The sequence below is a fragment of the Motacilla alba genome, chromosome 1A, assembly GCF_015832195.1.
Source record: "Motacilla alba alba isolate MOTALB_02 chromosome 1A, Motacilla_alba_V1.0_pri, whole genome shotgun sequence".
In the NCBI taxonomy this organism is placed as follows: Eukaryota; Metazoa; Chordata; class Aves; order Passeriformes; family Motacillidae; genus Motacilla; species Motacilla alba.
Window position 1 is genome coordinate 59,410,622 of NC_052031.1, and position 27,309 is coordinate 59,437,930.

Consider the following 27,309-nt stretch of genomic DNA (forward strand, 5'->3'; position numbering starts at 1 on the left):
TTTGATCATTGCTTGCATGGGGAGTATCTGAGACCTTCAAAATTATCTCTAATTTAAAAAAGAAATTAATTAGTGTGCTTATTTAAGAACTCCAGGAATTGTGTGAGTAAGATAGGTTATCTTGTCTAGGCCTGACCAATGAAGCATTGCGCATCAAACTTCACCTGACACATTTCCTTCATGAGATGTGGTGTCTGAAGTTCCTCCTCACCTTCTCTGCTCTTTGAGGAAAATGCCATTTGATGGATATTAAGTGTAGATGCTGCCCTACTGTTGCTTATCCACCTTTCCAGCCCATCAGCGTATGGCAGCTGTGCTGATAGGATGAGTCTCCCTCCTCTCACTTAATGATTTCAAAAACAACTGCTGTTCATAGGAGTTGGATCTATTCTTAACAGAAAGGAAAATCATACCTGCAAAAAAATCTCAGGGTTTATAATTTTACAGATTTTTTGATAAAATATAGTTTGGTTTTCCAGGACTTCTATGATCTCTGACAAAACTTGTGCTAAATTAAAGCAGGAGATGCTCATAAACTTTGGGAATCAATTCCTTCTTCATAAACTGGTAACCTAAGTGTTTTTATGAATTTCTTTTATCTTTAGTAAGCATCCATAGAAAGGCTTTAAACCTTTTTAAGTGCTCTCCATTATTTTAGAAACTAAAAAAATAAATATTTTCTTCTTAGCAGCTGGTCTATGTCAGTACTTTCTACTTCTTAGCAGCTGTCTTATGGATTACAACTTTATTTAGGGATGAGAGCAGATGATGAACCAGGAATTTTAATCTTACCTGGCTTCCTGACAAGCTCTTTTCTCCATAGCTTTGCTCACGTGTTCTCAGACTGGAAGACAGTGGCTTGGTCCTGGGCTGCTGGATTAAAGTGTAGGTAGCACAGGATGAAAAACATCTTTCCTTCTTGAATGCTGTGCCTTTAGGCAGACAGATTGTCAGCCATGTGATAGTGATGTCCCAGGCACCACGGTTTGTTGTGTATTTAGTCGCCAAATGAGGTCATGAGAAAGCCTGTCATGAAGTCTAGAAAGGATGAAAGGGTGATTTTTACCAAAAAATCCCAGTGGAGACAGGCACCTCTTCTCTAGCACACACAATTGCATATTCTAATCAGTGTCTGCAAGGCTGGTGATGTTGAAGGTCTCTCTAAACTGTCCTGACAGATGTGACAGACTCAGGCACTTCTGTCGAGAGGCTGCTCTAATGGCCAACTTACGCTGAGGAGCACGAAATGCTTCCGACATCCTCCATCTGGCCAGCCTCACACCCACCAAAACCTGATGGGTGCTTGTTTAGGTTCCAGCCAGCCAGAAAGCAGAAGAATGGAGGATTGTCAGGATTCAGAAAATGTTTTGCTTTAACTGCTAAGAGAGGAGGAATTTCTTTTCATTGAGCTGGGCTGCCTGATGGGCTTTATTTCTTTCTACACTCTTTCTGTCACTCTCATTCTTTCTCTCTCTCTCCCCATAACTGTTGTACTTTCAGATATTTATTCTTCTGATTAAGATAAAATTAAATAGAATAAGCGGTTTGCCTGCCCTTTCTGCAATGTACCCTTCATTTTTTTGAATTGTGCTCCTTTCTGATAACTTTTTCAACTGGCTGTATTTAGCTCTTCTTAAAGACTCTCCCTTCCCAACTCTTTATCAATTTACAGTATATCACATCTATGAGTTACTTTGTCATGGCTCAGCTCAGTCCTTGCCACATAGGAAAAATTATGTGCTAAGGTTGGCACATAGTAACACTTCTCACACCACTGTTGTCTTTAGTAATTGGGGTGCCAAACAAATACCACATCCTCCAACATGCGATGTTTGGAAAGATTTTCCACATAAAGGCAAGACCTAACTGAGTTGTTAATGGCTGTAATCTCTTCTGTATAATTCAGATCATTTGAGAGCATAGCAAGATGTCAGTACAGTTCCTTGTGTTTGCCAGTGTGTGCATGCTACTGCATGGAATAAGTAACTGCACTCTGTATTTTTAATAATTTCATATAATTTGAAGAGTTTTACTTTTGAGTTGAGTGAAGTATAAATAATCTGTCCTGCCTTGTTTCTTTTATCTGTATATCTTTACAGGCAGCAATTAGCTAATCCTGCTATGACTCCTTGGAGCTTAGGAAAACTAATTAGAAGAAAAGTAGTAATTGAAAGTCAGAAAGGCTAAATGATTTTCCAGATTGACTAAGTATCAGTGGCCGGTCCAGGCATGTAGCTAGTAGCTGCTGCTCCCTTTTATCATGCAGATAAAATTATCAGGAGCTGCTGATCACTTTTATAATGTAAATAAAATTATCAGAATGTGACAATTGACTTCAAGGTGAGTGTCTGAACTGCAGTGTTTAATCAGGGTCCTTAGTTTTATGTCAGTCATCTCAATGGACTCCCATCTGTGTTAAACACCATTTTACCTTGGGTCTTTTTAGGAAGCTTCTTGTCAAACCATAGAGATGGACTTGCGTTAATGAGCAGGTGTATCCCTGTCTTTACTTTGCTGGCAGGAACAGAAAACAGCCTGTGGTTTTTGAACACTCCAGTGGCAGATTCCTACCTGTTGAGGGAACATCTTACTTGCAGTGTGCTGCCAGAACGGACTGACCAGGACTTTGGCAGGATGGCTTGACTGCTGGTTGTTGCAAGGAGCTGACAGTGGTGTATGAGTGACTTGCTCTCCTGAGCTATTTGTTCCTCAGACAAACTGGGTGCTGCAATGATGAAACTGGGCCACTTCATTTCGCATGTTGGACAAGTCTCATTTTCTGGGGTGCCCTCCCTCAACTTTGCCTTGGTGCAACAGCACAAAGCATCAGGAGGAGACACAGACTTGTTGGGAGGAAATGACTTGTTAGGGCTGTGATTTCGTATTGTTTGAAAGATGCTGGTGTCTCCTGTTTTGGCTTCACAGTCACGCTGTATCTCCCTCTGTAGGTTTTAGAATTCCCCAGCTTTAATGTAACTCATTAGTCATGCAGGCATGCAGCTAGTGTAATAATTAGTATTACAGGAGGCAGAATAATAGAATCTGCTCAAACTAATTAGTTATAAAAATGAGGGATTTTCTCATATTAGGAAACAGCTGTGATAGCTAAAGAAAAACCTGAAAAGTAAAATTAGGAGGTTTTTCTCTTGTTCTAAAGGGTGAGACAGGTTTACTGAAGAATGGCCCCTGGCACTGATCAGGAGCCTGTAGTGGAATACAGTGATCTGAGCTCTGTGGGACAGGACACTGGAAGTGTATGCCCAGTGGGAAAAACATGGCTGGCTGTTATTATTGTTGCTATCATAATGATTATTTGTATTGCATGAGTGCCCAGAGGCCCCAGCCGAAAAAGGGTGCCATTGTACTGAGCACTGCATAAACATTGTGAGAAGCAGTTTTACCATGAATAATTTATGCCTTATGCTGCTGGGAAATGTGAAAACCAAGAGAAGAAACAGTGGTCCAGAGAGGTGAGATTGGGCACTAAATGCTTGGTTGTGTTTCTCAGTGCTAGTCTGAGGACAAGGCTCATGTTTCAAGGTGAAGTAAAACTCACTGGAAACTTTAGGCTCCGAGACATGACTCTGTCATTTGGCTCCTTGCTGCTGTGACAGGAGGAAATATGGTGTTTCTCAATTTCAGTGGGAATGAGAATAAGCTATATGAGAAAAACAAAACACAATGGTGCCTACAGTGTGGACCAGCCTCAAGCTGCTTATAAGCTGCCAGTGCAGCCCATAACCAATAAAGTTTGGATGTCTTTTAATGGTTCCTTTTCTGCTTCTATTTCCTTATGTGTCTTGGAAACTTTGTGCTGTAGTTTCCCTTGAGATTGCTTTTGTACCTGTGAAAAATTTTACTGTTTGGATAAATAATTTGAATGCCTTGTCAGATCATAGCATGATATCAATCTGATTGACACAACCCTAATTCCAGGGAGAAGGAAATGCATGTAGGAGAGGGAGAGAAGAAATATTTTTTTAACTAAATATTTTGCAAGTTTTAGTTGTTCTGCAGCTTTCATAGGTGTTTTTGAAAAGAAAAACACTGGGATATTTCATGGAAACCTTAATCTTCATGTTTTTCTGACCCCCTGGTTTGTATTTCAGCTTTTTTTTCATTTTCTATGCTGCCCCAAAAGATGAAGAACTAAATTGAAAATTGTTGTGCCTGCAGGAGTTTTTTTTTAGGTTTTAACGCAGACCTTTGTGGGTGAAAGTTTAAATATCCTTGTGTGTATCAATTCTGTTATGTGCTCATTGCCTCACTTTCTTGGCTCATAAGAGCAGCCCAACCTCCTTGGCATTAGCTAGTGCCCTTGAGCCACAGAAATGCCTTAAGATATGTGATTTGCTGTGATAAAAGGTATGCCATCAGCAAATGCTCACCCTCATTACTGTTCCCAGCACTGACACAAAGTCCTGTTCCTTCCATTCTCTTCTTTTCCTTTTCTATTTCTTCACTTCCTTTCATTTCAAGTTCTCTTCCCCCTGCCACCCCTTCTTTTATCCCTCCATCTCATTTTCCACATTGCCATCTCTCTATCTTTCCTTCTATCTGTGCTTACTGCAAAACTTTTGCAGGTGAGTCGGCAGAGTGGGGAGCACTGATCAAAGCCAACCCCGTGTCCTGTGCCCCAAGAGTAGAGCTCATCTGGGGCAGATGCAGAAAGCACAGCTGAGAAGGGCATGTGCCTGGTTTTCAAGAGCTGACTGAATAAAATAGGTTCCCTATTGACATTATATCACTAATAACTGTCTGTATAGGTATATACTAAAGTCCCAATGGATTACTAAAGCTTTCTGTCTCCAGCAGTCTCCTGCAGACATGTGAATGCAGCAAGTAAACCCTTAATGTGTCAGCCTGTGCCTACACCTGTCTTGCTGGCATTAAGAGGGATCTTGTGTACAGCATAGACAGGGAGGGGGCTGAAGAGCCAGCTGGGACTGTGTCCCTCTCGTGCTGAGCTCAGAACATGATGAAGAGCGCTGAGAAAGTCCCTGCCCTACAGAAGCAGCAGTGCAAATGTGCCCAAGGTGGATGAGAAGCCAACTGGAAGAGCAAAGTGAGCTACTTGTGAAAGTGTTAGCTAGACCCCTGTAGCAGACTCCAGTTGCAAAGCAGCCTTGGTTTGAAAAGTTTATCCATTGCAATCTTCTGAATACTTACTCTTAAGATCTAACATCTTAAGGGCTAACATAGATGTAAAGAAAATGAGATGAAGCTTTTATGTCCTTTGCCTTCAGGCTATTAGGCCATTGAACAAAGGCAGAAGTTGCATGTGTCTTTGTGGTCTTTTGAGTGCCTCTGCATAGGCAGTTTTGAAACTTTTTCTCCCAAATATTTGAAGGAAGAAAATCATCAAAGGGAAGCCTTTGTGATGAAAATCCTTGGTTTCAGCAAATTATCTCTTAAATAAAAGCTCCCTGTAATTCCTGACTAGTTTAAGTTGGGGTGTTAAAGGAAAGGGTTTAAAGGTCTTACATCAGTATGTCAGATTCAAGAAATGGCTTCTGGCTGTCTAAGATCATTTCAGAGTTTTGTGGCTCATTTTAGAACAAATTAGATTATTTTTCCTCTACATTTATTTCTTCTTGCAACTCTAATGAGAAAGAAAATTATTGACACATTTTCTATGAGCAGTGGCTTGGTTCCATTCCTTTGTCAGATATGTTAGTTTTTGTTCTAAGCATAAACCTGGCTATTCCCCATTCCTAACACACTTTGCAGCATGACTTAAATGGGGCAGCTGCAGCCTTTAGGTGCAAATCAAGTAATTCTTGTGTTCAACTGGGAACAAATGAAAGTCTATCCTAAACAAAGCTTTAGCAAAGTGAGAAGCAGAACAAAACCTGATGGAGGGGAGTGAGCACAAGTGTGAAGAAATTAGCACAGATAACTAGAGAAAGCTGGTAAGGAGCACAGGCTAAAATATAAGGAATGCAATCAACTTTAATCTATTAATGAAGTAAAAGTTACATCAGAGTCATTGATTGGAGCGGTGCCTTCTGCTGCTGTTCAGCTGGTGGATTATTGTTTTTTTCCCTCATCCAGTAGAACTGTGTTTCTCAAAGAGGCTTTTCAGAAGAATTCATTAGGGAGTAAAGTTTTTCTTTCTTAAACCATTTGGAATATATAAATGCTGTATATAGGACAGGAAAAAAAGGAAGAAAAGTATTTAGATAGCCATGAATAGTTCTTTTCCTCTACAAGAAAAGGAAATAATATGTTTAAAGGGTTTTCAGATATCCAGATACTTTTACAGTCCTGGAAATCACTAAATATTACAGTTTTTGTTCCTAGACTGGAGTGTGAATCTCTGTGAGATTTTTTTTTTCCAAGGTGTAAAATCCTGGATTATACCAAAGCTAAGACTTCTCCATTCCACAGGGACAGGCATTTCATCCCCAAAATTCATAAGCTCCCTGCACCCCATGGCACCATTGCCCTTTGCCACCATAGAAACCTGGTGTTTGGAAAATTTGCTCCAATTGAGAGGTAGAGAGACCTTTCTAAAACACGCCTTCCTCTGTGCTTGGTAAGACTGAGTGAGTGCTAGGCCCTGGGAAAATTGTATCCTGAAAATCTGATGTGGAACTTTTTTTCTCTAACCTTCGATCAGCACAGCTTTTGCTATTTTGTATGATTTATACTGCTTTTAGGGACACTGCTTGACTTTCATGCACAGAAGTTCAGCAGTGCCATGAGTGAATTGTTACCTTCTTTTCAACAAATGAAAATAAAGACCTGAAAATCTTGGCTTACAAAGCTTGACTTCCATTAAAATGTAATTACCTCCCTTTTGTGCCTTATACATTAAGAGCGGCTTCAAATGGTGTGTGGCTCCTGCTCAACTGAATTACTTTCATTTGCTGCTTGCATAGTAAGAATGAGATTCTGGAATAAAGATGACTGTTTAAAGAGGACTGCTGCAATTCCAAATTGCATAGAGAAAGTTCTGCTAATCAAATTAACTTGTTTACTCGCTAAGAACATGACTGGAATTTTTGTTATTGGTCATCTTGGGCCCACAGAAAGTGGGTCCAGTGCTAATCCATGACCAGTTTTTAATCCTGTGAATATTTCCAAGTCTTGTGACTATCAGTAGGATTATTCTGGTGATGAAGGATTAGATAATCCAGTGCCTGTGCAGTGAAACAGTTTGCTCCTGCAGGGCTGTTTGGTTTTGATCTTGCTGGAAGTGCCCTGGTTCCAGTGGGGAGCAGAGTGGCTGTGCACTGCTTGGATGTTGCACACTGCAGGGACTACCAGGCATTTGGAATTTGCTCTCTGCATGCACCCTGCTCCAGGATATTTAGCTTGGATGACCAGGTCCTTGAACTGACCAAAATCTGCTCTTCTGAAATCCAAGATTTTCATCTTCTTTTTGCTTTGCTTCTGCCTCTCTGGACCTTGAATTCTATCATAGATAGCTCATAAAGATACCGCCAACTGGTGTCTGGCACAAGTGGGCCACCTAGCTTGAAAGCAAATAGGGCAGTGAGTAGATTTAGATTCTAGTTCTGTGTAGGCTGGTGTGAACCTGAGTTTCATCTGGTTAAGTGTTTTTACCATAGTGTCTCTCTATATTTTTGGTAGTGCTTGTCTGCAGCAAACACATTCCCCGAAGGCAAAGGACAGCTGGTGCAGAGCTCTGTGGCTCTGCCTGTGGAAATACTGCATTCAATGGGGTGGGTGAGGAGAAGGAGGCTGCTGTAGGCCCAAAGCTCCTGAAAATGGCAGTGTTCTGCTCAGAATAGTCCCTGCTTACTGGGCAGCTTTTCCTGCTCCCCTCTGGCTCAGTGGTGAGTGTTGCTGGGATCACACTGCTTTGCAGTGCCAGTGAGATGTGAAATCAGCTTTGTGGCTTCTCTATCAGACAGGCTGTCTCAGTGGGCTCTGCTTAGTCACTGCAATTTCTGATGGGACCATGTTAAGATGCCTGGTAGGAAATGGCTGAACTGAAGGTCTTAACATCCAATCTGTGCTAACCTGAATTGAATTTTGATCATTTTCATGCATGGAACAGGAAACTTGAAGGGGGACTGTTGGACAGTGTACGTAGGGGATCTTCCCCTAACTGGTGAATGGCTACAGCTGATGCTGGAGTTTGGGACTGATGAGCTGGCAGATAACTCTCATTGTTTGAACTTGTCAGCCTTTTGAGCATGGTGATTTCGGTCATTCCTGGTTACTCTGAGGAGGGTAGCACTGGCAGGGTGATCAGGGTGATGTGGTTCCCAGTATAGCTGTGACCCAACAGCTTGTCATAAAAGTGGAAATCGTGGCGTAGGGTAAACAGAGGTGAGAACAATAAAAGCCTGAAAGACACAAATGCAAAGAGTATGAAGAGAAATGAAAAAAACACGAGCAAAGTGCATCTTAAAGTGACTTTATACATTGTTTGCCAGGGACATACCATAGCCTGATCATAATCAAAACAGGCTGAGTGTAGCTGTGAATAGACTTGTGCATGAACATATGAACATCAGCATTTTCATGGGTCAGCACATGGGTATTGGTGTCTGTGGTGGGATTATAAAAGAGCCTCGGGGCTGGGAAATATCTGGGCAGTTTCCTTCTTTCCTTTTTTTTTTTTTTTTTTAATATTCCTACAATTGTGTGTATGCATGTCATTTAATGGAGCAAATACCCTGTTCATCAATCCAGATTACCTGTCTGAAAGATGAAGCTGTGATGGTGTGAGTACTTTTAATGAGGGATGAATCCCATCTGGCTCATGACAGTTTTACTCTGCTGAGGCCCAAAGCAGAGTCACTTGTCTGTGGAGGTAGATGGGTTTGGCAATTTGGATGATGAGCAAATTACCACAAGGCAGACAAAGGGAAAGAATTGAGAAAGGAAGACATGTGGACCCAGAGGCATTAAGTGCAAATGGATAAACAGTGGGTTGTCTGGTACCTCAGGTCAAGTGAGGATGGGGACTTGGTGCATTCACATGGCTCCAGACCACAGTCTTCTCCTGGACTCTTCTGCAGAGTCCTGCTGGCAGTCTGCCTGCATTTTTATGCCTCCTTTGCTCTTAGTAAATGTGGTTCAAGTCTGCATAGTGCCCTGCTGCTTGTGCTGGCTCTAAATAAATATTGCAGATTCCTGTTCCACTCTGATTGATAAAATGCCACTGTTTCTTTCAGAGAAAGTGGTGTTGTGTGGGGAATAAAAAGTATGAGGGAGAGTGCAATCAATACAGAATCCAGGAGGGTCAGTCTTATAGAGAGGCAAAAGTAGAGGAAGTGGAGGATGTGGGTAAGAGAGATTGAGGGGGGATACAGAAAATTTGCAGGGTGGAGGCAAAGCTGTAGCTGAAAGCAAATTAGATACTAAGTCAATGAAAGTTACTTTTTTTAATGACAGGTTATGAAATAGTGTCGGATTCTGTGAATAGCTCCAGACTACAGACATTCAGATGCACATGCAAGCACACACACACATGCAAAAGCAGGGGGAAAAAATAAAAAAAAAACAACAAAACTTATTCTTTTAAATAATCTCTGAAATTAAATTATTATTATCCCTATGAAATTTAAGCAAAGTTTTTAAGGGAAAGAGATTTTAGAGCAGGTTATATGACTAAACAAGTATTTGATTTGCTTTGACTGAAGGATTACTGGAAGTAATTTTTGTTTTGTTGTAACAAGAAGAAAAAAATGTTGGTTTGAAACACTAAGAAAAAAGAAAAACAACCATCAGAGAAATGTGGTAGCCAAAATTTGCCTTTTGCTGGAGGTACCTGGCCCTATCTATACCTGAAAGAAGTTGGTGTAGTTGCCTTGGTTTTAATGAAAACAAACTGTTTTTACCACATCTGGTGACTCCTAGACTATGTTATGTAAATGAGACAGAGGGAAAAGAATCGTATTTAAAAATAAGAATTCCACCTTAAGGGCTAAGTGCTTTTCTTCTCATTCAAGGTGATAGTTGTTATTTAACCAGAGGTGGTGTTCATGGCGACAAGATTGGCAGAGTTCAAGAAGTCCTTGGACAGCCCTCTCAGGCAACATGGTGGGATTTTTTTGGGTGGTCCTGTGCAGGGCCAGGAGTTTGACTCAGCGATCCTTCTGGATCCCTTCTAACTCAGAATATTCTATGACAGTTTTCTTGGTTTGGTTAATGATATCCGGATTTAGACAAACCTGGATCTGCTTGCTTGCTGTTCTAGTTCCAGGAAAGATGCTTCACAGAAGCTTTGTTTCCATCTCTCTGTGGTACCTGGTGTGCTGGTATCAATAGGGATTTACTCATGTTCCCAGTGAGAGCTGCTATTTTCCCCATTACAAGGTGACATGTGACACAAGAGTACCTAATCCTCTTAATTTGTTTTAATTTCCAAGGTCTCTCTGTGAATTTCTTTTACCTGTTGAAACCATGCTACCCTAGAGTAAGTGAAAGTTACTGCAGGTGGTAGTACAACACACAAATTTTCACTTTTGCCTTCTCATCCTTCTCTCGTATACCCCAAAATAATTAGGGAAGCAGGTGCTCCTTATTCCTTTGCTCGTCCCATCAGTCTCAGCTGGCTGGACAGGCTGTGCTCCCATCCCAGGACCCTGGGCCAAGCTCCCGTTTCCTCCCGAGTGCACATAGGTGTCTGTCCCAGGGGAACGGGGAAGGGTTGGCAGTGGAGGAGCTGGAGAAACAAGAGAGCTTTCTCCTCATGCTCTGGAGCTGCTCACACATTCAGAGAAAGCCAAAGGCTCACAATGAGACAGAAAGGAAGCAGGGGAAGGGTATATGTGTGGGTAGTGTGTGCAATGCTTTCTTCCTGCTCTCCACTGAGCCGTGACCCGGTTTCTCCAGGAGATGCCTGCTGTTTTCTTATTTTCCAAGCAAGTTCCTGAGACAATGCTTTGCATGCCAAACAGGGTCAGCCCCCAGATAGGGAGGGTTCTGAACTGAACGTGCAACTCCCTCTCCATCTTCTCTACTGGCTTGACCTTTCTTGTTTGTTTTTTTTTTCCTTCTCTTTTCCCTTTCTTTGTTCAAAATCAGGAGACGATTCTTATGTGCATGGAGACAAAAAATAAAAGGGGGAACTTCCACTGATGCTAAATAAAATTTATTGCAGTGACAGCTAGACACTAATTTTTTATTGTTTTTGTTATATCTTGACAGAATCCAAGAAGAAGAAAAAGGAAGGCAAGAAACAAGAGAAGATGCTGGACTAATGGAGTCAACTTGGGCAGTGTGAGAAAGGGACATCAGCAAACATGATCAGTTAACAGTTTCATTTATACCTAGGCATCTTATCCTAAAATTATTTATAGCTTAATGGTACCATAGAAGGAAAAAAGCAAACACAGAAAAATTCCTTTTTTTTATATTACCTTAGTATTTTTAATGTATAACCCTAACAACAATTTTTAGAGGCCTGTAATAAAGGACTCCGAACTCATTTAGAAAATTATGTCTATTGTATATTGAAAATGTAGAGGTTTTTAATTTTTTTTTTCTCAAGTCTTGTCATAGGTCTCAGTCTGGTAATTAGTGCATGCAAGCAGAACCTGAGCCTGTGAGGGGCTCTGCTGAAGCCAGTGTTATCCTGTGTGAACATAGCACTCTGGCTGGATGCATTTATATTTAAGATCGGGACCTTACATCTGAAAAATTGAGGCCTATTTCTTAATATCTGATTACATCTGCATAACTGTATGGAACTGTTTGTTTAAGGAAAGGATGGGGGCATTCTGTTGAGTATTTACAAGTATGGGATTTTCTTGGATGTGTGCTTAATGCTCATTTCAAAATGTCTCCATCTACAAGTGAAAACCAGTAACACTCCTTTCCTTGACCATATTTTGAATGTTGGCAGTAAATCTAAAATCTTTCAACAACTGGACGTAAAAGAATCCTAATTTTTCATGATTTTCTAGCAATGATTTTTCAAAATGGAATGATGACAAAACTTTCCACTTTTCAGCATATCAGTGTTGGTGAATGGTAGTGTCCTCCATTTCACCTATCAAAGCTGAAAAATGATGTATTTTATTTCTTCATTTTGACAGAAGGGGAAAAATAATTTTCATAAAAGATCTAGTTGAAATTGTTGTGATTCTGCCTAACCCAGCTCTCTTTTGTATCAGTGGCAATATTTCTGTTAATCTTAATTATAGCTGGTTAAAAAATAGTATGTCTGGTGGGAAATAAAAGGAGAAATCTGTTTGAAAACCACCAGAAGTAGTTCATATATTTGACCAAAAAAGGGACAATTTGTGGGACCTGAAACCAATAGGAATGAAATAATTTTGGGTTTATCTTTCAGTAAAACAGAAGGGAAATACAAAACCAGTATCTTTTGCTTTCTTACATTTTTTTATATAAGCAAAAAACCTTGGGGAAAGCTCAGTCAACATAAAATTAGTTGTGATTTTTTTAATATATAGTTTGCAGGGGGAAAAAAGAGAAAAATTACAACCAGCTGTTTTTCAGTTTGTTCAGTTTTACCTAATCTAAATGATTCTGAATCCTGAGGGAAGTCACAAAGTAGAAAAAAGATCTGACAAATGGCTGGTCTGTCTCAAAGTAAAGGGTTGTTTAACAAGCTGACATCAAGCAGACCAAAATTTTTAGAGGAAACATAAGGGATTTCAGTGCCCAGATAAAGTTCAAAATCATTGCTTTGGAATTCTAAATCTTAAAATTCAGCAGCAATAAATAAGCTTTGCCATTTGTGTGGGCTGCAGGTTTGCCTGCTGGTCAAGAGGAACAGTCTCCCCTGTACTCCTGCATGGTACCCACTGACTTCAGTGAAGCTGCAGCAGGCTGTGTTCATCTAGTAAATCACATTTCTCTCTTGGGATTAGCTTGTAGACAAGCAGAGAATCTTTTTCTTGTCATACTAACATCACTCCCCTTTTCTATGAGAAAGAATTGTAACAATTGTAGAGCATGCCCTCTTTTTTCTCACACGGAGGGTACGGCTGATCTGGACTCACGGTGAGGCAACTCCTTCTGTTCCCAAACATTCTGAAGCCTCCTAGCCAAGGCTGCACATAGCTTAAGGTAGACTAGCCTCACAATTATTTCCCAGACTCCTTGGGTGTGTTTTGCAGTCTGTGTTGATGTCCTTGTTATTTCGACCATGCAGTTAGACATACCTGAGTCTGTGGTATAGTTAAAAATGTCCCCCACACATGGTGGAGGTGCAAAGACCAAATCTAAAATCATAAAGGCTCATATTTAGGTGGTTCTGGGTGCTATTTGGTTTGTTAATGGTCTAATCAGGTCTACCTGTGCTTGTGCCTCAGACTTAAACTAATGGTTTGGTAGGTCTGGTTGAAAGCAAAGGGAGAAGGAAACTTATTTTCACTCACCAAAGGTTTGTCTGTCTACATGCTGCATCAGTTCACTTGAAGTGGCTCAACTTTGAGTGCCAACACTGTTGCACCATTGTCTCACACTGGTTAACCTAGTCCATATTTCATAGGGAGCTGGCAGGAATTGGGAATGATGTTGAGACCAACACTTTGATTGTAATTTAGCAAACCCTAGATGTGACTTCTTATTTCCACCTCCGTGAGTACAAAGAAAATAAATTCCCCTGTGTTTCCTCTGACACCTCATGGTCCTTTTGTTTAACTGCCCCTCTTGCTTGTTAAAGGAGCATTCCTAATAGATTTTGAAGGAAGCCAGTCAGGTTCCTGTGGTGGCATAGGGCCTTCATGGAGAGAGTTTACAAAAAACTAGGAAACAAAACAAAAAATACCTTGTTAGGACCAGAAGAAAATTCAGCAAAGGGTGTGAAATAGGAGAACATTTCTTATGTACGACTCATCCACATATGTTCGCATCTATATTGGCATATTATTGTTGACAGCAATTAGAGTAATAGTTTATAAACTTAAAATGAAGAAAGTTTCCAATAAGCCAGAAGAAAAAATTCAGTGGAAAGTCTGGCTATGCAGGAGGTGATAAAGTAATTTATGGCAGAACACAGAGGAAGATTGAATAGGTCAGTCAGGTCAGCTCTAGAAGGAGGCTCCCAGTACCTAAAAGGAGCCCTTGTTTCACTAGTGACATTATCAAGAAAGCAAAAGGCAAGATTCTGAACAAAACCTCTTCCCACTCATCTGGATCAGTTTCTACTTCAGTCATTCTGAAACTTCTCCACATTTGCTTTCTAATCTTCTACCCTCCCTGATTGGGAGGGCAAGTTGGTCTGACAGTGCTGTGGGAGCAGCTACTTCAGATGAAAAACGTGTTTACCCTCTTGGTGCTATCCTATTACAATGAAAAATGACTTAGCATAGATGTGTTGCTTACCTAGTTTAATGGACAGAAATTTGTTTCATGGATGTCCCTCTCGAGGAGTGGTTTACATCTTCATTTGCTACAGCTGTAATGGAGTATGGGGAGGTGATAAAAAACCCCCAAATGACAGCCTTTTTCTGAGCGCTCAAATCTGTTATAAAAGAGATGGGTGAGTTGCAGAGCATCAGCTATGGATGAATCTGCATCCAGATTCTGGATTCCAGTGAGTTTAAACCTGAATATATTTGGGTATATCTCCCCTCTCTTTCTCTAACTAAGCTGAGGCAATGCTGCTTTCAGTTAGGCCTGTCTATGTCTTGATTTAAAACAGTATTTGAGGACTGGGACATTTTCTGACTTAGACATGTCATCTGAAAGAAATGCCCAGGTCAGCCTGGCCTATTTAACAGTCTGTTAAGTGCAGCAAAATTTCTGGGCAAGACTCCAGGAAGGGAAAATGTTTGTTGTACATGCAGGTAGATACTAAATTGTAATTTACTGATTCTCATCTTCTAATTCTATAATGACATTCTGGGCTGAACTGCTTTTCAAAGGAGAAAAAGTTAGAAGAAATTAACGAATAACAATTACAAAATATATAAACAGGCAGCTTTGGAGAGTTGGTTAAGAAGAGACAGATAGGAAATCAGGAGCATTTTATACAAACTTCTGTTGCCTGTTCCTTACATGCAAAAGGCAGAACTACTGGTTGGCACATTTGTTTTTATGCTTTCCCTGATTTGTGCCTTAATGAAAACAAATCAAATGTAAAATGTTACAGAGAAGTGAAGTCCCACTTCAGCCTCAAAAGAAAGTGTTCAAGTGGAGACTAAGTCAAAAGGAGACAATGGTATACAGGCTAATGTCAATGTTGAGGGTGGGACAACAACCTAATTTTCCCTCAATTTTTCCTCTAGGAACTGCAGCAACATTAACAATGTAAACTCACCACTTTTCTAAAGCAATATATTGGTGAGGTGGACATCATTTTGATATCCCATAGCAGTGGGATTTCATGTCTCCACATGAAAAATGTCTCCCAAATCCTTCTAAGGGGAAACAATATGTCAGTAGGGGTAGGTGTCTTGTATTCAGTGCATTTTTATTCTCTAGGACAGCACTTCTCTGAAGTTGAGACTGAGTTCTCTCCTTTGCAGAGACAGATTATACCTGTTGCCTGCCCTCCCACACTTATTCATAATTTTGATAGCATTTATTCTTTCAATTCTGGTAATGTGCTCTACTTCTCAGTTCTTCTGTGGATGTTGATGATCTTTCCTCATCCTTGAGACTATATTCTCCATTTCTTCCTGTATTGTTGCAAAATAGCCTCAGGAAGCCCATACCACAAATTTCCTCCAACTGTGTCCTTCTGAAATTAAAAGACACAGTAGCAACTTTTTTAATCACAGTATGACAATGAGCAAAGAGAATCCCTGGATTTGCAGGGAGGATGGATTGCTGGTAAAACTTTCCTTATAACTTGACCTTGTCATGGCTTCCCAGGGGACAGAAATGATCAAAATATCATCTCAAAAATTAGAGACATTGATGCAGGAGTGTCTGTCTTCAAACAAAAAACCACAGAAAACAGAAAACCACCTTAACTAGATAAATGGTGGCAAGCAGCTGTATCCTTTACCACTGTCCTCTTTTATCATCAAATTATTGTGGTGCATGGAGTTTCAGGGATAGTGAAAGACTTGCCTGAGCAGGTGTAGAGCATGGAGAGAGCCTCTTCCACCCATGGGTGTTTGCATTTGGAGAAGATGTAGGTAGTCTCATTCATAGCAGCATCAAAATTTGCTTTTGGACCAAAACTAAACAATGCTGAAATCAAATAATTTTCCTAATGGCCTCTTTCTGCCACTCTTCACAAAAGGCCATTTGTTATGATGCCTCACCACTCTGAACTGAGCAAGAATCTGGGAAAGCATGAGAATTCAGCTATATTCAACTATTATCTCATTGGTGGGGTTGTACAATCCTTTAACCCTCTCTGCAGTTTGCCATTTAAATTTGGATGCCTTAGAGTCCCAGATGGCTAAAGAACTCTGTAAGTATCTCCTAGCCTTTAAATTACTTGGCTTTGAGTGAGTTGTATATGTAAAAGCTGTACCTACAGATTTGACTCCTTTCTTAAAAAAGCCATGATAACAACAAACAAACAGAAAAACCAACAAAAAACCCGCAACAAAACTGAAAACATGTCCAAAGAGTGGATTTGTTGATGAGCTAAAAACAGAGGTGTACAAGTATTCCCATTGCAGAAGATCATTGAAACTTAAAGACTGTACAAAACCTTTAACCCTGAATTCAGTGATGGAAAGCTAGAAAAATGGGTAGCCTCTGCTCGGCTGTTTTACTCACAGCCAGTTTAATTCAATTAATTTTGCTGTTTGAACTCCCTCACTCTGTTCTATCTGGCAACAAGATATTATTTAGCTTTTCTTATTAGATCATTCATTTCGCTCCCTATTTTACAATCATGTAGTTCATCTAGACTTTACAGCTGGAGGAAATGGCTGTGATAGTCCAGAGTGTGTTGTGATTGCTGAGGTGGCCTGAAGCAGAGGCAGGCTGCAGCTTGGAGTTAGAATCCACCTAATGCAGATGTCAGCATCAGACACAGCAGCTCTCTAAATACACACACATGCATACTGCATATATATATATATATATATGCTATATATATATATATATATGCTATATATATATACATTCATACATGGGGGGAAACTCTAGAAAGGTGCATGCGTAACTCTAAATGTGAATCACAACTGGTGCTGCCATGTTTTCAGGCTGTGGTTGAAATGAAAGAGCTTTTTGTCCTGTGCTGTTGTTTAAGTGAGGATACACAAGTAGGATGAAGAGCTAGATTTCTTCCCACTTGCAGCACTTCAGTTTAAGAATAGCTGTGTCCAAGGGAAATGCAAAAGACATGCCAGTGTAATGGCCAAAAGGACTTAATGTCACTGTGATGTTCTCTTCTGTCACACCAAGTACATGCAAGGGCTTTGTTCAAAGCTTTGAAGTGGACAAACTCCTTCAGTTAAGTGTGAACATACAAACACACATAGGAAAAATCTTTTTCTCTGCCAATAAAATATGAGGAAAATGGGTAAAATAAGATGGAAAAGTAAAAGTAAGAGAGAAATCATATTAATTCTTGTAGTTTGAGTGGTAAACTGAAAGGAGAAATGAAAGTCAAAATAACAAAGCCTGAATATCATGTTCAATGGATTTCTAATTCTGTATATATCTATTAAACCAGTGCTATATGATATCTTCTTATGGGTTACTTTCTTTTCCTGTTCCTTTTCCTTTTTTTTCCAGTTTGTATATTGATTTTGTAAGCTAGCAGTGTGTTACCTTTTCAATTTTTTAAAACTTGTATGAAAGCCATATATCCATATTGTAGATCGAAAGCATTAATCCTGTAACATCCCTTGATGTTTTCCTTAGCTCTGTGGGATTTTGGGGGGCTCTAGCGAATGTATATGTTTACCAGTTGTATCAGCGTAATTTACTTGCTCTTAGTGGCGATAAAGAATTAAATAAACTAATACACAGACACACGGTGTTCTCATTTGGTTGTGGAAACGGTTTCTGGAGTTTCTTAAATTAATTCTAAGTATATAATGGTATCTCTTTATTATACTAGTTTTTGTTGGTTGTGGGTGTGGTTTGTCACACAAACAGATCTGTAAATTCAGAAAAAGTTTTAGTCTGTAGAAAGAGGTCTGCCAGAAAGTGAATCTAGCAGGAAACATTTCTTTGGTTTGTGCCCTCTAAAGCCTGTCTGTCCCAATTTCCTGGCACTTTTCAGTTCTTTTAAGCAGCTTGTTTCACTATACAGTTGTTTCAACCTGTGTTGATATTGACACAACGATGGATTACAGCTGAATTTGATTTTTTAAAAAATTACACTATCAGGCAAGCAGTGGTAAACCCTCATTCCCAGCCTTGTCATGCTCAGCTGTTTTACTTTAACAGTGACTTTATGTGTATGTGTGTGATGTGAGATGTGATGAAGACTCAAGAGTAGAACAAAGAAGCTACATTCCAATTTCTCTGGATGTTTTTTTCTGTGTCCAACTATTAGTTAAAATCTTAGAATAATTAATTAATAATGAATTAATAAATAATTAATTCCTCCATGAAAACCATTCCATCAGTCACTGCCAAAAGAGGGAGATGCTTCACATTTTTTACAAGACAAGGAGATTGATATAGGCTTCTAAAATTGTTTGGAAGAAAATTAAGTCTTGTAAGGTATAAAAACTGACAGTACATTCTTCAAAGCCCTAATGGACTCAGAAACCTAAATCCTATCCTTGGAAAGGAGACCAAGTACTCACTATTGTTTAATTACAAAAGAAAAATAATAATTCCTTTTTAATATGCTGCTTGGCAGTTTAGTTACATTTTTACTTTACAGGGTAGTGCGAGAGTTTTAAGATGCTCTTCTACTTCCATGTGTGGTATCTGATCCTGTCAGGAAATGTGAGTTGCTTGAGGAGTGTGTCAAGTCATGGTTATCTTCCCTAAGCTCCATCATGCTAGAGACACAGTTCTGGATTTCTCATGTCCTTCCCACCTCTGTCCTCAGAAACTGACTGAGCTATAAACATGGAACAGAGCTTTTATACCCATTCTTTTTGATTGGTTGCTTTCCTGGAGCGGGGTCTTAGGACTTTTTTGATTTGTTATGTATGGAGTAGATGAATGGAGAGGACTTCATGCAGAAGAGACCCAAGTTCTGCTACCACTTTGCGCTCCAAGCTTTTGGAACGATGCTTCATTAGGTGGGTCTGGATGGAAGGAGGAGTGCCAGAGGTGAGTGGGGTGAGATGTCTGCAGGCAAGTACCTACTAGCAGCACAAAGCCTCTTTGAGACCTTTAAGACCCCAGAGCTAATCTGGTACCCTACTACAGCTGAAGTTCAAAGCCTTTTTGTACTTCATCATCCCTCTGCCCCTGCACAGGATAGACTTGTAATTAAAACTCAAATGTGTGATAGTCACCCTCACACAGACACAGAGACAGCCTCACTTCATCCCTTGCCTTGTAGATGATGCAGTAGTGCCTGATTTTCACTGAGGAAAGAGAATTTGCAAAATGAACTCATGTTCAGGATGAAACCTCACAAAGTAGTAATCCAGGTTTTTGTCCATTATTATCTTTTATGGTGATATGGGAATTTGCCTACATGAAATTCTCTCTGTTTTTCTTAGTTAGCTGGTACAAATTGTCTCCAGTGAAAACCATATGGAAGAAAAAAATCCTGTAATCTTGTAGTAAAACACAATTCTGTTCTAAAATCTTCACTGGGAGCATGTCTGAAGAATGACTATTACATTTGTGGTCAAATGAGATGTGACATTGAATATAAATATGCATACACACAGTGACTATCTTTTACAGAAGAATATCTCCATCCTTACTGGCTACCCTGAGTTACAGAAGGCTTTGTTGCTACACAATCATCATTGAAATTATTGTCTCCATTGGCAAAGAATGGTTTTTGATTGTGTTTATTTAGTCTCTGCTTTCTTAGTTAACACTTTTCATTTGCTGCTTTATACCATTTCTACCACAGGAGCAATAGATGAAATCTTGGATCTGAAAAGGTCAGTATCATTTTTTTGTTGTTCTTCTCAGTACATAAAGCCTTGCAGGACCAAAATACACCAAAAAAAATCTGTCTTAAAAGATTGCTTTCAATTAATCAACAGCTATTTAAGAGTTTTTATTACTGGTGTTTATTACTGGAATTTCTGGAGGCAGAATAAGAGAAAAGTGTCTTATGTTGAGAATGGAGGAAAAGCAAAGATTTTTCCATAATGATAATTAACTTGCATACCCTTGCATTTTGAGATACAAATTTTTTCCCCCGATATACAATTCTAAAACCCTACTGTTTCTTATAAAAGTGTTCTTCACCTGTATAATTATGTGGGGGCTTTCTGGCTTAAAGCTTTTTTATTACATTGATTTTTAAAATTTTTATGACTCATTACAATTCACTAGAGATGCTCATGGGATCTAGATGTTCAGCTTTGGTCAAGTGCAGTGGGTGCTGCTTCAGGGTGCACAGTGGGGCTAAGTAGAATGAAATGACTGTCTGGGGATGTGCTTGATGCAGTAGGAATCTCCAGCTGGAAGGATGGACCAGCTTCCAGTTCCTCCTCAAAGCATTTGTGGTGGAGGTAGTAGCCAAAGAGATGTAACACAAGGCAATCTTATCCCTATTGTTGTTTTCCCCCTTCCTTTCTTTTTGTTTCTTTCTTGCTTGTTTGCTTTCTTCCTTCCCTTCACTTTTTCCTTGGGCATAGGACTCATGCTGCTGACCTGGAATTCAGGGTTGAAGTGATTACCTGAGAAAAAACATGTCCATGATGTCTGCAATTACATGGAGTCACTGTTGTAAATAGTCTTAAAACTTCTGTGGGGCTAGAAGATATGGGAAGAAATTCTGGGGAGAAGTGGTTTTGAAAAATAGGAATAGAATCCCTGATATAAAGATCAGCACAACAAAAAACTGGGTACCATATTAGAAAAAGACACAAGAAAGGACAAAGACTGGGGCACTGAAGTAACCTGTTAAGTATAGGTTTGCCTGGGTGGTTGTTGGAGCTGGCTGCAAGGTAAGCCAAGTATATCTGACATATAAAAATATATAGGTCATATGTATGTATATATATATATATATATATATATATATATATATATATATATATATATACAGAGATATATTTAGTATATCTGACAAGATATACTAAAAAGGGTTTATGTTGAATACAGGACCTGATTTTGGATATATTCCAAATGTGAACTGGCCCATTTTCAGCATGGAAAAAGGTGTTGACACTCATGATATAATATGCAAAGATCCTAAAATATGTAATATCTCAGTCCTGTAACAATTTCGTGAGTGCTGTGCACGTAGTCCTACTGACTCAACCGGACACTTCCCAGTGTCAGAAGGGGTGGCAAGAGCAAGTCTCCATTTATCTTTAGCTGGGAATGAAGTGCCATATTTGTTCTGTTTGCTGCTGTCCTCCTTTGCTAACGGGGTCCATCACACCCCTTGTATAACTGAGTGTCTCAGAGACAAAACATGCACTCCCTCTGATAAACACTGTTTTGTAAGTAGCTGAATTTGAACTGGGCCTGAGTTATCACAATTTATTCTTGCTGTCTTATCAGGAAAGCTCTCTAAATAAGCTACTGCTCTATCTGTTCACATGCAAAGGAAAAAGACCAGTCAATTTTCTTTCAGTGCAGGGTGCCCTGCAACCTTTCACATAAGGGTCACAATAAACTGGTACAACAGAGTAAGAAAGAGGCACTGGAAAAGGCAGCCACCTTCCAACTTTGTAGCTTTTATGCTACAGGTCTCTAGAGACTTCATCAAGGGAGATGAAAAAGAGTCTAATCTTAAATCCAGAAATATACTTTACTTGCTGTTGTTATTAGCAGTAATTGCAACGATGTAACAGCCACTATTGTGATTTATGCTGCAGTTTAGTGATACACTCTCAGTTAACACCTTTGATTCAGAGGTTTTCATGCAGTTTGGCAGTGCTCAGCACCACCACCCCCGTGTGTGGGGTCAGAGGTTAATCTCAGAGGCTGTCCTTAAGCTCCCTCTGTAGTCAATGGAGCATGACAAGTCCATTCAGAAGGTGATTCAGACTAGAGAGTTAGTTTAGCAAATCTGAAAGATGTCACAAAGGGCGTCTTTCCTTGCTAGATGCTGAGAGAGCTTAGGGAAATGAAGTGTATGAGGCTGACTGGAGTTTTGCTTGGTAGTTTGCCCTTCCAATAAGGTTGCAAGCTGCTAAACTGGAAGGCAGCACTTCAAAAGTGTTCAGGAATTTAAAAACTAAAGTGTCTTAACAGCTCTGAATACAGGGACCCAAATGTATAAAGGCAAGTGGACTACAGCCATGAATTGTGGCAGTGAGTGACTTTATCTGAAGTCCCAGTGCAAAACTGCCCTGCCAGATGGAAGGACAGCTGAGAGGGACCAGAGAGCGGGAGAGAGGTGACAGTGGAGAGCTCACTGCCTCCTCCTTGGCTCTGGTGGTAGTAGGGAGGAGAGGGGAGACAAATTCCCTGCTTTTGTTCCCTTTGTCCTAGCTGAGGGAGGCCGAGCAGTGCCCCTGGTGAGCTGCGGGCGCTTTGTGGCACGCAGCAGGTGCGAGTGAAGCTCCTGTCCCCGGGGGAATGCGCTGCTGGACGTGGATACCCCGCTCCTTTCATGGCCCCGCTGGGAACCAGGCCGAAGGCGCATTTCTTAACAGCAAGCCAGGAATTCCTGGAAACAAGCGAGCACAGGAAGGGGCCATGGAGTGAGAATGGGGATGGTTTGGGAATAGCTCTGCAGGACCACTCCTTATCTCGCTTTTCCCACTGACAGATTTAGGGCTTCATCCCACAAGGCGATCAGCATCCCCTGGGAGACCTCAAACCAGTACCTTAACTACTTTTCTCTGTCAAAAGCTCGTCTGGACACCTTTTAAATTCTTCAGTTGCAAAGGCCTACATAAACTTAAACACAATTATCCTGGCACCCACAGGCTTCTGCTCACCCCCAGTTGCTTGCTCTCTGTTTGAGGCGGGTGAGCTGTCGCCAGCCCAATGCTCTTCCCCCTGCTCCCATATCAGCAGCTGCACTGACAGGAGCCCTCAGCCAAAGTCCTGGCGTGTGGGAGCCTCTGCCAGGACAAAATCACATATTTAGCTCTCTGTGCCAGTGCCAGCTGGGAGGTGTGAACGCCAAAGAGAGCAGGCCTGGGGCTGCAGCTGGCTGGCCGTGCTACTGATCCAGAGGGTCAGCCAGTGTCACAGAGCCTTGGAAAAACAGAATTAAGCACAGAGAACCAGAGAATCATTGAGGCTAGAAAAGACCTTTTATATCATCAAATCCAACCATTTAATCTGGAAATGCCACATCCATGAGTTAGAGCAGAAGGCTTGGGGTGCTGAATTTGCCTCGTGCTTTTAATACTTAGAGTAGGTTTATAAAAAAGATGCAGGCAGATAGTGATAGGTCAAGTGGGAATGATTCTAAACTAAAAGAAGCTGCCTTTAGACATGCAGAGACACTCTGTACATATCCATGGAAAAACTGTGTGTGTAAGAATCTGATTTTTTGTATTGCCAACCAGCATGTAATTTAGGAACTACTAAACTGACATGCCTACAAGTCACAACTTTTTATTCACAAGGAAGTCTTTGGCATTGAACCACAGCCATGCTGTGGGAACAGAGTTGGACAATTCATGGATGTGATTGATCATTTTCAGTCATTCCACCTCAGTGACAAAAAAGGATAGCCACCATCTACACCAGCAAGTCAGATTGAACTATGTGAGGAAAGGACAAAATGAGAAATTATTAATAAATACAGGATAAGAAAGGTAGCAGGTTCACAGTGAAGTGTGCAAAGAATATGAGCCACAAGTAAACTGAACTTTTAAGCTTTGTTTACAGTTTGGAGGAGGCTTTGCCTGGCAAGTTGGAGAGATGACAGGATAAGTTTTCTTCCTATGTGTATCTAGTGCATGCAGTGCACACTCTGGCCTCTTGCCAGGGAAAGAGAAGGTTTTTTTTCCTAGTCTGCCAGGTAGGCTTGCGAAACAGCACTCACAAAATCAGGCAGACTACTGCTCAAACCAGCCAACAGCTCTGCGTTGAGAGGTTTCAAAGGGCAGGAGAATGGATTGCAGGTACTTTTTGGCTTGGAATGAGGGACTGAAATAAACTCTCTTGCTTAGCATCATTCATCACTGCAAACACCCAGCAAGATGTCAACATGCCATGCTCATATCTTGCCAAAAGCTTAGGGACTTTAGCTCACCTCTGTGGTGCGAGACCTCTGCTTAGGCTCTCTGCTCCCTGTCAAACCACATTATGCCTTTTCAAGCTACTTGCTTTCTAATCTTCACCTCATTAGAAGGGCTGGCTCAAAACACATATTTAACAGTCATGGGATGGAGCTAAAGGCTTTTCTCCATGCATTAGCTTTCTATGTGTGAATTCTTTTAATTAGAACCTTCCATACTCCTTTTTAATTGCTTGAATGCTTATATTTAGAAAGAAATCTCATCTTCTTTTCTATGCAACTGAAAGGAAACCTAGTGAAGGAAGAGTTAGCACTCACTAGCTGATTTTTAAAAAAGCTGGTCTGGAAGAGCCCTGACCCATGCTTCAGATAGATATCTTCCCTCTTGGCCCTCTGAGAAATGCCTGGGTTTGACATGATCCTGAATATTCTTTACTCAACTGCAGCATCCCAGGGGCAGGATGCTCTGCAAGAGGCATCATGTTTAGAAGCAGCATTTGGAACAGCTTTTACCTCCATCTCACCCCAAGAGTGGGCTGTAAAGAAATGAGGTGGGATGGTGAAGAGAAACACAGTTGATGTTCTCGGGCCTGTTTATTTCTTTATCCACTCCTTTGTTAATGATGCTCTGCAGAGTCCATTTTCTATCTGTCCCAGGTAGAGAATGCATTGGAGATGACTGTTTTACCTATGTTTATGCCAGTCATACTTTTTTTTAATATACATACATGGATTTCAACATGTAACCTATATCTAACTATATTTTTACATGGCTTACATGGGAATTCTGTGGGTTCTCTGTTGAAAACTCAGTGTATGCTTAAGTTGTAGGACTGTTTCTATTCAGGTTGCCATCATAATTAAAAATCTAAACAGGTTCAAATAATGATTGGACAAATTAATAGGAAAAATACCCCAAAACTTTCTGGACTGATAAATACAGAGCTGTTGTCTGTAATTTTAGAAACCTCTAAGAGGTAGCTGTTAAGTTGGCAGTACAAATAAATTAGAAGTTAAGAGGTTGCCTTCCTTGCCGTAAATTTGTTCCTTCCCCTGATGCCACTGGTCCCTGTCTGTATTGAGAACACGTGAGGCTGGGATGATGGTTGACCTCTAAAACTGCCTCACAGTACCAGTCCCAGCAGGCAAACAAGGCAAAAAAAAAAAGCAGATAAAATGTTGTGGAACAATAACCAGAAAAAGAGAAAGGGATGAGACCCCAAAACTTTCTGGCCATGTAGAGGCAGCACACAGAGCTTGCTGGACTGCACCACGCACCTGGTTGTTTGTCCTCTTGTTTTTTGTAATGTTCCCAATGTTTAGCTGTAATAATACTCATACTGCAGTTTCATACTGCAACTTTTATTAAGCAACATTTCCTTCTGTTTCCCTGCCACAGCAATCTGGTATCAGTGAGCAAAGTGGAACAGAGCTCAAGGAGAGCAGAGAGAGCAGAGAGCCCCGAGGGACTCAGCACTCAGAGGCACTCCCAGGGAGCCTGGCAGTGTGTCCTGCTGCTGAACACCATGAAGGTGAGAGCTGCTGCCATCCTTTCATGTCTTCTGCCCTCCTCTACTCTGGAACCCTGTCAGAGAATTGAACAAGTCCTGAACTGTCATGTACCACTCCTATATTAGTGCTTTTAAGCTGTCATATTTATCCTATAATCACTAATATTTTTTAAATTAGCAAATAATTCTCACACTTTTTTTTTTCTCTTGGTCCCACTCTTCTATAAGTCTGTTGTTCCTGAACAGTTCCTACATGTTGTTCTACATGTGTGCTTTCATTATTGGAAATTAATTGCAAGAGTTTTCCTGCAGGGATTTGTTGTTTGACTTCTTGGTGGCTTTTCAGCTATGCACTTGCAGTATGGAATGAATTAAGCCCTCTGTCCCTAAGTGAATCTGTGAAACTATTAGAATTTCCTTGCTGGCAGAAATTATAACATTTTCAGAATCAAAAATTGACATAGATGAGCTATTTATTTTGACATTTTTTTGTCAGCAAACCACACTGCTGGATTCTTTCCAGAGAGCTAACAGAAAAAGTGCATCTGTGCATTCAGATGGAACTCACTTATAATCTGAATTACTATTAGTGGAAGACATTTTACACTTGATTTAATGAGAGGTTTTTTTTGTTTTATCTGAGACTCCATGTCTTTTTGCTTTTGGCTAAATTTCCACTGAGCTACATGGAAGCCTGACAATCAGAGGAATTGAACCATCATGCCCTCATTTTCAACAGTTACAAAATTCTTTATTTGAAGCTGGGAAATTTCAGTAACAGGTGAACGCCCCTGCATAATTATTTTTCATACTCTGAAACATAAATGGTAAGGTTGTCTTTCTGCCAAGGGAATGTGCTTATCTATTTTTATTTTCTTGTAGTGTAGTTGCAATTTGAACCTGTTTGTAAGATGCTGGTGTGTACTGTGAATGCAAACCAGCCATTGCTGATGGGTTGGTGTGGGCTGTGACCCCATGAGCAGACAATAAAATTGTACTACTGTGTCCATACATTGCTGAGGAGGACAAAAGCTTTCCAGGAAAATGAAAAAATCCAGGCAATCCAGGGTACTTTTAATAACTTGAAGCTTTTCTCTTCAGTTATGGCTAGAACACATACAGTTGGCCAATGATGCAAGAAAACTTGACCAAAAGACACATCATTAGCTTATAATGAAATTATTTGATCTTCACTTATTTCCATGTTGAATGCATCATTACTGATTTTTTTCATTACTCCCTTTCTTTACATTGTCATGCAATTTTCATGACAGAGTGAACTCCATGAATTTATCCCCTCTTACTGCTGTACCTGTGAAAACACATTTTCAGCTTTTAGCTGTCTCTGCTGTTGGAGATGGCCTCCTTTTGCAAACACAGTGACACCAAGACAGTCTGCTGTGATTTCCCAGGCATCCAGCAGGAATCCCAAGGGCTGACTGGCTCTCAGCACAGCCATCTTCTCCTTCACAGAAGAAAAAGGCTAAAAAAGGTCATTTACTAGGTGGACTGGAGATGATGTTTTGGTGCCAGACAGACTGTGCCTGTTGTGCAGGCACCAGACCTTTATTTTGATTTTCCAAAGGGTCCCTGCCACATGGTGCAGTGTTTGCAGGGTCACTGCTCAGGGCAACTTTTTGCTGGGCCAACTTCATGGTAACTTTTTATTCTTTC

General features: G+C 40.4%; 1 protein-coding gene across 1 annotated transcript in view; it reads left to right on the top strand.

Annotated features, from left to right (window-relative positions):
* The window catches only part of PTN (pleiotrophin), a 77,251-nt gene extending 59,407 nt beyond the window's left edge, over window positions 1-17,844 (top strand). The window contains exon 5 of the mRNA XM_038153693.1: window positions 11,134-17,844. Within this exon, the coding sequence (XP_038009621.1) occupies window positions 11,134-11,186 (53 nt within the window). The 3' untranslated portion in view covers window positions 11,187-17,844. The remainder of the gene's footprint in view (window positions 1-11,133) is intronic.
* The last annotated feature ends 9,465 nt before the right edge of the window (window positions 17,845-27,309 follow it).